The sequence below is a fragment of the Ammodytes marinus genome, assembly GCF_949987685.1.
Source record: "Ammodytes marinus genome assembly, chromosome: 11".
NCBI classification, from domain to species: Eukaryota; Metazoa; Chordata; class Actinopteri; order Uranoscopiformes; family Ammodytidae; genus Ammodytes; species Ammodytes marinus.
In genome coordinates this window covers 9,921,870-9,936,637 of record NC_137215.1, presented here as the reverse complement: position 1 = coordinate 9,936,637, position 14,768 = coordinate 9,921,870, and the positions used below count along the sequence as shown (strand labels likewise).

Genomic DNA, 14,768 nt, shown 5'->3' with positions numbered 1-14,768 from the left:
GTTGGTGATTTTATACAGCGAGGAGCCATATCCCTTACACACAATACAGACCTATACTGCAATACTGCGTGATGGTCTTTATGTTTCAAGCATGTTTTTACTGTAGGTCTTCAAAATTAAATTAAACAAAGTTTTGCTCTGTTTCCATATGATAAATATCTTAATACTACTCACACTTGCCAATTGTCTGTTTCTACAATTGTGCAGATGTTTTGAATGAGAGAGGCACAGCCAAATGGACTTAATTCCCTTCATTTGTATGGTATTTTCGTATGTAAGTCCTCGGCTGGAAAAATGCTTTAGCTTTGCCAGTGCAGGGTCAAAAGGTTTCTTCTCTCTGTCAAGTGGAACTGTGTAAAATCAGTGCGACTGAAAGCGCTGGCTCTCTGCAGCTGTACATCTAACTCTAATTATTCCTTTCTAGGTGTTGTGTGTGTGTGTGTGTGTGTGTGTGTGTGTGTGTGTGTGTGTGTGTGTGTGTGTCTGTGTGTGCCAAATTAAGACGAAAGGTGTTCATTTTTTATTCCACAATCCATCATCAGAGAAAGAGAACACGGCGCACTCGGTTTAAAAAATGCGGGGGTGTTCTGCATCACGACTGCAACACTCGTTTAGGCCGGCTAATGTTTGCCAGATGTGCTTTTGCAGGTTAGACGTTGGAAGAACCATACTCCCTCTAATGGCTGCAGCGGGCGCCACAGTAGGAAGTGAAGTGATTTCTATTGTTCACAAGGACAGCTGTATGATGGGAAAAATTTCCTGGAGCCTCTACTGAGAGACTGTAATAGGCCGACGACTGCTCCTTCTGCTCCTTTTCCCTTTGTTTTACTTGGATATCACCGTCTCAGGCTGCAGCTTAGTTTTTGTTTTGTTCCTACCCTAAAGCCTTTCAAGAGCTGTTCTTACTCACCCATGTTATCCAGCATCTATTGTAGTGTGTGTTGAGGTTGCCTGACCCCTGTCACACTCACAACAAATACCGCTCTTGTTTGCTGGTACTCTGTGGTCCCCAAAAGTTCCCGAGGCCATTAAATGGAGATATGCACTGAACTTCAAAAGCATGTATAAAAAAAAAATTAATAAACAATTCCAACTAATGTGCTGCTGCTCTCTAAAGCATGAGATTAAAAGAAAAGCGGGAGCTACCTTTGCTGTCACATCTTTTTCCAGTTGCTCTTATTTCTGTCCTGTTAAGGTTTTTTTCCACTCCCACGCTCCTTGAAAGTGCAAACATGCAAGTGTGGGGTTCTCCGAGGTCCCGACAACAATTCTAACAGCGAGTCCCATCAGAAGGCTATACAGTAAATCTGAGGTTCTGTAAGTGTGTGTGTGGGGAGGGGTATTCCTGGAAGGGCGCTTAGTGGACTTCCTGCTGCTCAGTACAGTTAACACAGGGGCAATGGACCGTGTGTGTGTGTGTGTGTGTGTGTGTGTGTGATTTCACATTTGGATTCTCCAGGGGTCCGGCATGCTGCAGAGCCAGATGCAGGCTTACCCAACACTACACAGACACAAGCATTAGCTTTTTCAATGGTTAAGGTATGCAGTGTTTGGTTATTTTAACTGAAGTATTCAGTTCAGCCTGAGGAGATTTCTGGAAACGGCATTTACTCAAGCTATAAGAACCTTTTGCTTGCACGTTCTTCACACTTGTGCCCACTTCGAGTATATACCCGTACATTTTACGATGTGGCAGCTTCTTTGGCAGAGTGGCGTATTGTCATTTCTTGAGGTGACAGCCATTGTCTCCCTGTGTGATCGCTGATGGAAAGCACAAAGCAGATACACTTAAAGGCACTACGAGTAAGATGGCACGTTGGCGTCCCCTTTGGACAAACGCGGTAGTATTTTTACGACGCCCGCTGTCGCAAATGCTCGTGCCAGGCGCGTGAGCGTGGACTGAGAAGGGCGCAATATAGTGCATGTTCGTGTGTTGAAAGTGTGAGGACTCTTTTCGGCTCCATGAGAGTGGTTTTGACACTGCATCAACTAATGCCAGTCAGTACACACACCTGCTTGCAATGAGTTGATTCAGCAGCGTCACCTAACTACTCTCTCTCTCACGGAGCTGTGTCCTCACAGAAAGCGAATGAATGAGAGACGGCAGTTAGTAGACTATGGATCACGATGAGGTAATGTGTTTGTGTTGTTGATGTAAATAATGACTATTTCAGATAATGGTTATCTGATGATGGTGAAGCAAAGCAAACTTTGTGTTAGTACCAACCGCTCATTCATTTAGCAGTCTAGTTTCGCTCTCGTGAAATTGTATACACGTTGCTTGGCAACGTCCTCCCGCCCGCCTATCACTCACTCTCCCTTTTCGCTTTTCTTCATTGCATTCTCTTTTTTTTCTTTGATGGTTCAGCCCCGTTATCAGTCATTTATGACGACAAATAACTGTCTCAAACAAGGCTCCCGCTCCCCTTCCCTCACCTGGAGGGATAGGCTTCTCAAATCGCGTTGCAGCGCCACACTGAAATCTGCAACCAATACGGATATGTGACCATAGAGCCTGCACGAGCGAACCGAAAATCGGACTGGGTGTGCGACCAGACCAAAAGCAGTAATAAAAACTATATAAAAACGTCTTTCTTTGCACTGATGGTCTCGTTTGCTGTTAAAGGTAATTTATGATTATCAGAGGAAACATGAGGTTGTTTAAAAGATATTTAAATGTTACTCGTATCCGCTTTAATCTTGTGCAACAAAGTCTGGAGAAAGACGCTGCAAAAAATGAGCAGAAGTAGTTTTTGTATATTTTAGCAGTGACAGAAAGGAGTTCAAGAAAAAGAGGTTCTGTTGAGGCTAAATTGCAGCCGAACACTTCCATTCAGCTGCGGGTGTTTCTGTAATGCTCCCTGTGACTGATGGATTGCCTGAATGTAATTCCACAGCAGCATCCCCCCTCCCCTCCCCTCCCCACCCCACGTGGTGTGGTGGCTTGCCTGCTTAAATGAGACTCGGCAGATATCAAAGCAGCAATTACTGTTGCAGAGCTTTTAATCCGACACGCTGTAATTTGTTGACAAATGCCGACTCCCGTGTCGTGTTTGATTAAATGGGTTAAAGTTGTGTCACACTCACGCCTTCTATCACCACCCTTTATCAGCACTCACTCACTCACTCACTCACTCACTCACTCATTGTTTACATACGTACACGCATATTAAACACTGTTTTTTCCTTTTTGTTTTTCCCCCCTGTAGATCCACACATCAAGGTGTGCGGGAAGAGGGAGAATGTGAGGGAAGCCAAGGACAGGATAATGTCTGTCCTCGACACCAAGGTAAAGTAATCCTCTTGATCACAGTGAAGATGGACTTCATGTGTATGTGTTTGGTTCTCTCCTCCGACTATCAGTGGAACCGAATGTATTTCACTACAGTTCCTCCCGTTGTCCAAGTGACAGATTGTGCACAGCAGTGTGGTACAACTTGGCACTAATCTGGCCAGATACTCGCATCCCCAGCTTGCCGATGCTCCGTTGCCACGGCAACACAAGAAATCACATACCTGGGCGACTGCACTGTAGCACCCCCTGGGGGCAGGCAATCAGCCATGCACTTTGAATAGCCCTGCACCAAAGAGCAGCACATGATTGGCTTGGTTTTTATAGTTTTTCATATGGTTTTGTCACGGAGAGGCCGTTTTAGTCGGGCAGACACACAACTCACGGAGGTATTTTATAATTTGATTCCCTTTTTCCTTTTAATGTATTGCACATTCTGCTGCTTATTTTCTTCGTTCTCAAAATGACTGCAACATGTGAAAGTGTTTAAAAGAGGGGAAATTTGTAAGTTTTGGATCTTGTGACTATTAAGATGGGACAGATGCTGCACTGGCCAAAATCAGAGGATCAGGCTGGGAACCAGAGAGTGCAATTCTCCTTGTTTGTTTATTCCCTTTTAAAATGACCCATAGCCAGAAAACAGGCATATTTGATTATGCCAGTGAAGAAGGGTAATACAATGAATTTAATAAGCTGTCTGTGGTGATATTGAATACTCTTGTCATGCCTCAGGGACACTTTTGGCTGCACCGTATATACTAGATGGTTCCATAACTCACCAGTCACTTGGGGGAAGACACTTAACAGCTAGAGAAATACTTTTGAGAGAGCAACTTTCAGTAAATGCATAAAATTAGAAATTTTTCTCAGACGTTCTACCTTTTTTTTTGTAATTTATACATTTGTTTTAAAGTGCCTTTCAAATAAAAAAAAATATTAAAATAAGATGCAGCTTTTTCTTCTTACCACTCAATGAGCTTTTTCAAGTCTTATAAATCATCATGCCCCCCCCCCCACCCCTTCCCAAACCAACTCTCTTTTCTGCTCATTAGAGTAACAGGGTAACTCTGAAGATGGACGTGTCCCACACCGAGCACTCCCATGTTATCGGCAAAGGTGGCAACAACATCAAAAGGGTGATGGAGGAGACGGGTTGCCACATCCATTTCCCAGACTCCAACAGGAACAACCAGGCAGAGAAGAGCAACCAGGTACGTGGGGCTGAAATCGATTTACGCTGTGTGTGTGAGAGATAGATGGCTGGGTTGAGCGAGCTGTGCACTGCTGGCTGATCAAGGCGTTTGCTATCATCAAACAGGCTGCTTTAATCTCTTCAGCCAAAGCGTTGCACAGCCATGATTATGTTTGGAGTGTATTGCTTTCTGCTGCCTCAAGTGTTTACTATCATCATCCCGCCGAAATTGATTTTGCTTCAGTCGCCGTAGCTTAGGGAGTTAGGTTTGAGGTTCTAAACAGGTTGCCGGGAGTTTGTCCAGTTGGCTGCCGGTTGTGATTGGCAAACCCAGAGGAAGCTGGTGTGTTTTGACTGGACACACCAGAGGAGCTGTAGGAATCCTGCTGTAATTACCATCAAAGTGTAGTACGGGAAGTGCAAGAGAACTCCATGCCAGGCGCCGCATTAGATACTTATATTTGCCAGGTGCTCTACAGTGCACCTGTGAATGAAAGCGCTTACTCATTTTGAAGGTCTCCTTCACTGATTTAAATCTTACCTTGTGGTGTACATTACATAGTCTGGTATGCCTACTGTGTGTAAACCATTCAACTTGCCAATACTGAGACTGTTTAGACCCCTCCAGTCTTACTCAGATGATGCAAGCATACGCTGATAAGTGGCATGAAGCTCAATTGAGACCAAAGACCCTTTAAGCCGTCTCTTTTTCCGGTTTCTTACTGACGCTAGCAGAGTGTTTTAAGATACAGAGCATATTGACCAATTCAGTGTTGCTGTTAAGCATATATAGATTAGTGTGAAAATCAATGAAGTGGCTCCTTGCTTCTCTGGTAGGATTGAGGGTATTGTTTAAGCATACTTCAGCAGGGCAGATGTTTGCTAACATGACACTTAACCGGAGAATTCATTTTGAAAGACATACATGCTTCTCAAGCACGTGTGTGTGTGTGTGTGTGTGTGTGTGTGTGTGTGTGTGTGTGTGTGTGTGTGTGTGTGTGTGTGTGTGTGTGTGTGTGTGTGTGTGTGTGTGTGTGTGTGTGTGTGTGTGTGTGTGTGTGTGTGTGTGTGTGTGTGTGTGTGTGTGTGTGTGTGTGTGTGTGTGGAACTGCTTTATGTTGGTTTAATCTTCTATTTTAATTAATTTTTTTAATAACAGCTCTGTTATTTTCCCTCTGCGCTCAGATTGTATTTGTTCTTGAGCTGTAACACTACAGATCAGGTCTTGGTTTGCTCCACAATGGCGAGCAGTTGTTTGGTATAGGGGGGAGGGATAAGAGAGGAGAAATCTAAAGACACTATTCATCACTTTTTTATTTCTATGGAAATGAACCCAATCTGGCCTCATTATGGTGGTTGTGTTGAAGGCTTAATTACTTTGATTGTGGAGGGATTTTTTCCCCAATCACAATGTTAGATTCATGTTACTGTAATGATGTGGTTCAAGAATATAAAACAATAACTGGAAAGATGTCATAAAAAGGGGACTTTTCACTTGAGACGGGGCCTTAAAACTTGATCTGTTTTCACTATGTTCTGAGCAATTGTTTGTCTGGATTTAATTTACAACTGGTGAAGTGATTTACATGTTGTTTTTTTTATTGTCAACAGGTTTCCATCGCAGGGCAGCCAGGAGGGGTGGAGGCAGCTCGGGTAAAAATAAGGGTAAGTTAGAACTCAGCCACATTCGTCTTAAAGGCATACCCCACCCAAGCACTCATCCCCTGCAGGCCTGTAAGTTTTTAGTTTTTGACATTTTGGGAGCACGGTGACTGTGGTCGGCTTGAATTTCTGACTGTTGCGTTTGATTTCAGTACTGACCAATTTTTACTGCATCATATTATCATACTTTGGCCGAATACATAGCTGCCCCTGCCTCAGTTTGCACGCACAATGCTGTTGAGCTCATGCGTAGCTGGTGGATCAAGTTTAACATGTTATGGTGCAGCCGCTTATGTTCATGTGGAACATGACTTGGCAGAGTTAAATCAGATTGAACTTTGACACATACCACCACTTATTCTGGAAATATTTAAATATTCTTTTATAACTTCATGGCGAAATAACACAAGCAGCAGAGAAGGAGGGATGCTGCTTGGCTTTGGTGAGTGCAAAGACAGTGACAGAGATTATTTACAGGAAAATCCTGTATAACAACAAATTTGTTGACTGCTGTTTTAGCCTGATAGCCACGCTAGCTTTTTGCAGTTTGTTTACAACACTACCAATGCTATTTACACTTCCACTGCTTTCACAGGGCACATTTCAGTCCAACTGCAGCCTCAGTGCATGTCTGCTCTTTTATTGGCCAGAACCGCACCATTCATGGCTAGCCTGACTGACCCCCTCCAGCTCATTGTTAGCCTGAAATCCTGTTGTTGTTGTTATTGTTGTTGTTCACTTATTGGCACCCAGGATCGAAACAGTTGCTTATTCAGACAACAAAACATATGAAATAGCCAAGTTCCCTGCCTTATCCTACCAATGGCAGAGCTCCAGGGTTACATTAGGTATTTGTGCAGTCTAGGCACAGATTCAGCACTTCTTAGAAGCAGCAAGCACCATTGCTGACCTATTCCCACACCACTTCCCTAGAACAATTGTAAAGTACAAGCATGATCCTCAGTCCCCCTGGCAGGCCAAGCTCCAGCCCATTTCCTAGCCTCTCCTCCGTCTTTAGTTTCAGTCTGACTGGAAGGACCTCAATGCTCGTGTGAAGTGTCAACTCCTTGAACTTTTGCTTTATTTCAACACCACAGCAGTCGTCTGCAGCGGACACGTTCCTCAACTATGGACTGACCAAAACTAACAAGGCTGTGTGTGCATGTGAGGGTGACTGAGTGAGTGTGTGATGGAGAAGGTCATGCTGGATATGTGGGCAGTGTGTATTGGCAAATGTCGGCAAGTATGCATACCCATACCTCTCTCCATGCTTAATGGTTGTTTTCATAAGCAGCAAACCTCAAACCCAGTTCATCGACTTTCTTCGCTACGGGTGAAAAAAAAAGAATGATCAAGTCTAAACGTAGCAGTGTGGAGCTTAAGGGAAACCCACAGACTTTATTTTTGGCCTCCGAGGGTCAACTTGGCTTCTTATGATGGATTTAAACCTTGACACTGAACACACTTTATCCCATTGTACCCATATACCTTTTGTGCATTTCCATAAAACACAAATATACTCATGACAAGACGTCCCTTTCACACAAGCTTTAATTATGGATGAGCCAAACCACAACCCTATCTCCTCCAATGCAGCAAGGGGAAAGATTTTCTTTTCATCTCATTGTTGCGCTTTAACAATGCTGCTCCTAAAAAAAGCATCTACAAACTACCTTTTTCCTAATTCAGTCATCATATGCCAAATATAGCATACAGATAAACTTCTTGTGTTTGCACCAGACTCTTTGGGAAATATGTAAATTAAATTTTTTTGCTTAAAAGATGTATGCCTCTTATTGTCTTGTGAAAAGACAAGTTGACCTATTAACCTGTAAAAGCACTACTAATCTAAGCTAGCTGTCTCCTATCAGAGTGGTGGCTATCAGCTTGTCTAACTCATCTCACTCTCACCAGGAAATGGAAAAATTCCCAATTTTCAAAATATCATTATATGCTTAAAACACAGTCCTTCAGAACTATTTCTAAAATTATGAATGAATGGTTGCATTTTTTATATTGAAGCACCACACTGTAAAATTCAGGAATAAGGAAGGGTTTCTAATTTTCAGAGGGATTTCAGTTTCCTGAGGTTGCCAGTCCATAACAGTATGCTATGTATTCTGGGTCCTGGGTGGCCTTCAGACCACATCCTCTTCCAAACTCTCCTGAAACCAGTAGTGGCTGGGTTGTGACTTCCCCCCCCGAGTGTTATTAGCAATGCACGTAATGCCCCTTTAACCTTCAAATATACTACAGTCGACATGTACGTTGTACTATATTTCTGAGGCCCTGTTGGGTGGAGCTCTGTTTTGAGTCCGTAACAAGTCGGTTGTTGAGGTGATGGATCCTCCAGGGGATTTCTACTAGGAGCTCGCAGAGGTAGAACTGACAGGCAGGTGATGAAAGCTCTGGCCAGTTTCTTTACCTCGAAAATATTTTCATTTTTCTTCGTCTCTCGCCCCTGTATCGGGAGAACTGAAGCCCTTTTTAAAGAGCGCTTTCAGATTGAATACATGTGTAACTGAAATCTGCCAGGTAGACTTTTGTAAAAAAAAAAAAAAGCTGAGGTCAGCATCGCCATCAGAAAACCCCTCCATTCTTCATTCAGCGCCCGGCTCCTGCTGTTTTGGGCTTGTCCTCTCTGGCTTTTCCCTCGGTGCTGACCTACATTTCTGGAGCCCTCTGAGGGCGAGTGCTGAAACGTGATATAAATGTAAGGCCAGGCGCATATGGGACTGATCAGGGATGCATTTCTTTGGTCAGAGCAATTCATGCTGCTTGCCCTTCACTGGCAGCCAAAACCATCGTGGCGCTGTGCCCGAGAGTCAGTGTTTGGATAACACTGTGTATGCGTGTGTGTGAGTGAGTGTATTCATTCTCTTTATTTTGAGTGTGTATTCTCAGTGTGTGTGTTTGTGTGTATGGGTGTGTGCCTGTATGATTCCTCTCCCATGCATGCATAAATATGTGTAAGCATGAAGCGAGGTCTTCCTGTCTGCATCTGCTTTGTTTGAATGACTACAAAATGACAAGAGTTTGATGTCTGTTTTTTGTGCCGGTGGTTTTGATTCAGTAACCCGAAATCAGGAGACTGAACAGGCCCTGATGCTTTGCGGAATTTTTAAACCATAGTTTGATTAGAGTCAGCCATGATGTTTGAATCAATCCCTCCAAGTGATACCACCGCAGTCCACTGTAACATTCCTCATGTAACAATGGGGTGTCTCTCTCTTATTGCTGACACTGCTTGACCTCATTTCTATACAGTTCTCTTGATATATTTGCGCTGACAGATTTACATGCACAGTTTTGCCACCTTCTGCTAAAAGAAGGCTTGTTATGTCTGTGCGTCATTTCATATAAGTCGACACTATGTAAGGAACTCGCCCTTTGACTTCAATGTGTTTTTACTTCACCGTCCAAATGGTCTTAATAAGTCTGAATGAAAGCACAATGTCAAACAAGCCACCATTCTGCCCGTTATGATTCTGTTAAGAAATCTGGTATGACATGTTTTTTTTCCCTGTCCTCTCACAGCCCACGATGGCGCTACCCCACTCTACATAGCTGCAGCATGGTTATGTGTTGGGAACACCATGTTCATAGAAATATTAATTGCAGTCGTTTTCTCTCGCTGTCATTTCACTCTCTGTCCCTCTGTATTGCAGGAGCTGCTCCCTCTGGTGCTGTCTTTCGAGCTTCCCGCCATCATGCAGTCGGACCCCAGTTCCCCCACGGTGCAGCACATCTCTCAGACCTACAACCTCACAGTCTCCTTCAAGCCCCCGACGCGCCTGTACAGGGCCACCGGAGTGGTGCGCGGCTCACAGAATAATGCCAACGCGGTCAAGGTGAGGAGAGCCTGTGAAATTAGATGTAAAAAGTGGCTGGTGGTGTTAGATAGTTGAGTGAATGCGATGATCCTTGATTCTCGGTGCATAGAAATTGGAAATTGAGATTGACCCAAATATCTAAAATGTAAATTCATGCCCATGCATACAAAATAACAGTAAAGGTAGTGCACTGGTAGTAGTATTGAACGCATTTGTCTGAACATCAGGAGCAATTTTGCCTTTGGTGTCTTGCTCCAGGACACATTCTTGTCATCAATCTCAGTCCTGATACCCTTCGTTTTAATTTTAAACATGTTCTCACTTCCACCTTATACTGCACTGATTGCATTAAAAGCAAGTTTAAATTGGATTTTTTTTTAAATCGAAGCGAATTCCACAGCGATACCCAATCATAAAAGCTATTTGGTTCAATCCTCCCAACAAGCCAGCGCCTGACCTGTTCAAGATGCTTGAATAACTAACCGAACCGTGACCGGTGCGCCCTTGTCACTCACTTTCACTGTAGAAATATTTGAGTTACTTCCCTCACCCTTCACCCCACCCGTTTGCAATGGCTAGCCACAGACCAGGAAAAAGGTTTTCCAGCGCTACACCGTGTCAAAAGCCCACCAACACTGTCGGCATTCCTCACTTTTTCTCGTATGAAGCGCCTCATTGCTTCCAGCACCACAGGGGCAAGAGAGTGCTGAGAGATGCTCGGTCACTTGAACTGCACGACTGCTGCTGTGTCAGCTCTCAATTCAAACAGAGGCAGGGTCAGATCTCTGCGTTTTTTTTTTATAATCTTGGATTTATTTTACTCATTGTTTCCAATTTGTAGCTTGTCTATGCAAAAACAAATGTGTTTTATATATGTAATGACGCATTTCCTCATCTAGGATTTTAGATTTGCCAAGGAGTGAGTCTTCTCATCATCTGTGCCTAGTCATACCTAATCATCTCAGTTTGTTCCATTACAGAGACACTGTCAACAATATGGCGCAGGTTGTGACAGCATTTGGCATATATGCATTTATTTATTTGTGTATGCGCTTATGCGCTTTTCTTGGATTTGCATGCTAGTGTGACGTATTTGTGCACATTTCTGTGTTCTTTGTACAATTACTGTGTATGTATGTATGTATGTATGTATGTATGTACTGTATGTATGTATGTATCTATGTATGTATGTTTGTATGTTTGTATGCATGCAGAATCCCGGCCATTGAGTGTATTTGGTAGGTCTGAGGGGTCAGTCAGGATTGGGAAGTGTGCCAAATGAAGGCTAGAGCATTAGAGGAATATGTGTGCTATGTTATGTGGTGGTGTGAGAGCCTCGGAACACCCTCCAAGGATTGCCAAAAAACCGCTGTGGATTGTTTTGTTATGCTGGCCACAGTGTGCAAATTCTCGTTGCACACTGGAAATGACTTACTTTACTAGGCTAAGTGATGCCTTGCAGACCCAGCGAGGAATGAGACTGTTTAACTGGCCTTCCGTGGAAAATACAATGGTTTCCATTGGTTGTATGGAAAACACTGGTGTTTTCCCCTGGGCTATGAGCTCTACTGATTTCCTCCTTAGTTGATTAGTGTGTAATGTGGTCTGACTGTTGCTCTACATTAAATACTGTTTGGGCTTTGTTTTATTTTACTAAGATGTACTCCTCATAACATCTTTATGTGATTTCATTTGTACTTTTTTGATATTCTTGTCTGTGATTTTTCCATTATATTCTTTATTCTATTGTTGATATCATTTTTGTGTACACATTTGTGTAGGTATCACTCAATATAATACTGTATAATGCTCAAACAAGGTTGATGTTGGCATGAATGCTGAAAGGATTAGTTGATTAATTGAGAACGAGAGACAACTGGTGGAAGATTTATCTAAAGCATGTTTTGAGGCCAAACATTTGCTGTTTCCAGCTTCTCAAATCTTTGGATTTGCTTTTTCACTCTAACGCCCTTTTCATTCAATTGAATATCTTTGGTTTTGGGACTAGTAGTTGCACAAACAAACACTTCAAATACATCATAACAGACTAAATGATAATTCCAAAAGTGTAGTTGTCATGTATAATGTTATGGTTTTGATGGCAAAATCATGTTCTTAGCCAGACTGAAATATCTGAATATGGGAATTTTTCAAATCCCGCCACCACAAGATGGACACTTGTTGGTGTGAGTGTGATATCTCAACAACAATTGGATGGATTTCAATAATATTTGGTTTGGACATTCATGTTCTTCACAGGATGAATTGTTAAAATGTCTATAATCCTTTTAAATGTCCTATCAGCCACATCTGTATTTGTGTTTAGTGTTAACTGTTAACACACCCTAACATACAATATTGGGATGTGAACATGGTAAACATTATACCATCTTTTATATCTCATTGTGAACATGTTAGCATACTGACATCAGCATTTACCTCAAAGCACATCTGCACCTATGAATAGTTTTACAGAAGTCACTAGGATGAATGTAGATTATAAGTATAAATGTAGAATATTATTCCAATCTTTTAATTTTTCATTTATTTTGTCAATGACCTCCCTGTCATCCTTGTGTCCACAGCGGGGCACGGCGATGCTGTTGGAGCACCTGGCTGGAAGCCTGGCGAGCACCATCTCAGTGACCACCCACCTGGACATCGCACCCCAGCACCACCTCTTCATGAAGGGCCGCAACGGCAGCAACATCAAGCACATCACCCAGAGGACAGGAGCCCAGATCCACTTCCCCGACCCCAACAGCCCCCAGAAGAAATCCACTGTCTACATTCAGGGCACCATTGAATCGGTCTGCCTTGCACGGCAGTACCTCATGGTATGTACCCTTTTTTTCTCCTTTTTTTGTAATCTGCTTGTTGAAAGTAATCACTTTAAGCTGCTGGCTTTGTTTTTGTGGGTAAGGGATGGCATTGGCCATGTATTCCCTACATATACAGATTCCACATGCTATGTGGTGGTAATTCATGTCATTGTTTCACTAACATCACGGTATGTGTGAATGATGCATTGGGATGGGGTTGAAGAAGTTAACCATGATTGCCTTGAGGGTTTTGAATGGCATCAGTGGAGATTTGCTTGGCTCTGGTCAGGCTGCTGAAAGGTCCAGTTATACAACAATCTGTAGCCGAACCCAAGGTTAGCCTGCCGGATTTGTTTTAGCCACATACCTGCATGTGGGATGGACACGCACATTTGCATCAGCTCGGTTTGAGTTCTCAATGTCCTGTCTGTATACAGATTATCATTATTGGTGTTAATATCAATGGTTTGGCTCGCATGTACAGTAGATTCTGGTGGATATAAATTTCAGCCCCTGTCTGTAATTCAAAGATCTGAACATTACCATTAGTTTTTGGCCCAGGAAGGAAGCGCCTCACATTTAAATAGCCGTTGGTTTTAAATCTTCTGCGGTCATTCTTTTTCGTGTTGCCTGTGACCACTGGGGCTACTCTTTATTTGAATTACTTAGGAATATAATCAGATATCCGTTTCAAAACTTAAACGTAAAAGTGATGACCGTTTAATTACCATTGGCTAAAAATCTGCTGCTGAGCTGGTGCATATAGGAATTCTGAGCCGTAAACAGCTTTGGCTTTCTGTTTAGAGGATCCATAATGTGGGCCAGTAATTTTGCCAGAGCTGCCTTCTCTTTGTCTGCGGTCTCCCGTTTGGCCCCAGAGACGGTTAGCAAATGCCAAAGTTGTTGCAGTGACTAAACATGCCTTTTCTCTTGGTCTGGACACACAAGAAGGAGCCTCTCACTCTGTCAGATCGAAAGAGAAAAAAAACTGTTGATTTATGAGGAAAGGCTTAGAGGGGAGAGGAGAAGCAGAGAATGCAGGAATTGGGCGAGGAGTACGGGAATTGCGAGAGTGGATGTCCGTGAGGGGGAGAGCAGTACTGTTGTCAGTAGTGCACTGTGTGATTTGGCCTCTTCCAGCCAGACTGTAGATTACAACTCCAATCTCAGGGCCCTGTCTAGAGCCAGCCTGGCTCTATACTCTTCTGCTAATTACACCCACTCACAATAGGAGGGCTGTCCAGCACTCTGCCCAAAAATATAGATGTCTGTGGCTCTCGCGGTGGTGATCATGCAAAACCGATTGCTCTTGGGAGGAATTTCCCCGAGCTCTGCGTGGGATCCAACCAGCAGTGAATCTTGTATTTATTGATACGGCTAGCATGTAGGTCTTTACAAATGGTTTACTATAAAGGAAAACATACTGCTGTTATGATAAGTAGCATGTAGAACAGGAACACATATAATTTAGTATACAAGCCGGGTTCTGAAACGTATTAGTCTGTGTCTGACTTGAGAAAACAAGAGTGTGTTGCTGATATAGTTTTTGATTTTGTGTTTGCTCCACAGGGCTGCTTGCCACTGGTGTTAATGTTCGACATTAAAGAAGACATTGAGGTGGATCCCCAGTGTATCACAGCACTAATGGAGCAGCTGGATGTCTTTATCAGCATCAAACCAAAGCCAAAGCAGCCCAGCAAGGTACGACCCAGGGCTTACACTCACACAACACACTGTGACTAGTTTTTTTTTTTTTCACAAGAGACTTTATTCAGCCGTGCCATTGTCACTCAATCACTTTGATCCAGGCTGAGCTATGTCAGCAACTATAAGACAAATTAACCATAACATTAGGTGAATACATTAATGTTCATTAGAATGTATTGTAGAGAGAAAATTTATTGTAATATCATTGACTTTTCATCCAGCTTTATCATCAGCCTAAAGTATAACAAAGCATGTATGTA

The 14,768-nt window shown here is 43.0% G+C and overlaps 1 protein-coding gene across 1 annotated transcript in view; it reads left to right on the top strand.

Annotated features, from left to right (window-relative positions):
- Positions 1-14,768, top strand: part of bicc1a (BicC family RNA binding protein 1a) — a 57,354-nt gene that overhangs the window by 25,389 nt on the left and 17,197 nt on the right. Inside the window, exons 4-9 of the mRNA XM_080037394.1 lie at positions 3,210-3,289; positions 4,345-4,503; positions 6,096-6,149; positions 9,815-9,997; positions 12,565-12,816; positions 14,371-14,502. Coding sequence (XP_079893520.1) covers positions 3,210-3,289; positions 4,345-4,503; positions 6,096-6,149; positions 9,815-9,997; positions 12,565-12,816; positions 14,371-14,502 — 860 coding nt within the window. The remainder of the gene's footprint in view (positions 1-3,209; positions 3,290-4,344; positions 4,504-6,095; positions 6,150-9,814; positions 9,998-12,564; positions 12,817-14,370; positions 14,503-14,768) is intronic.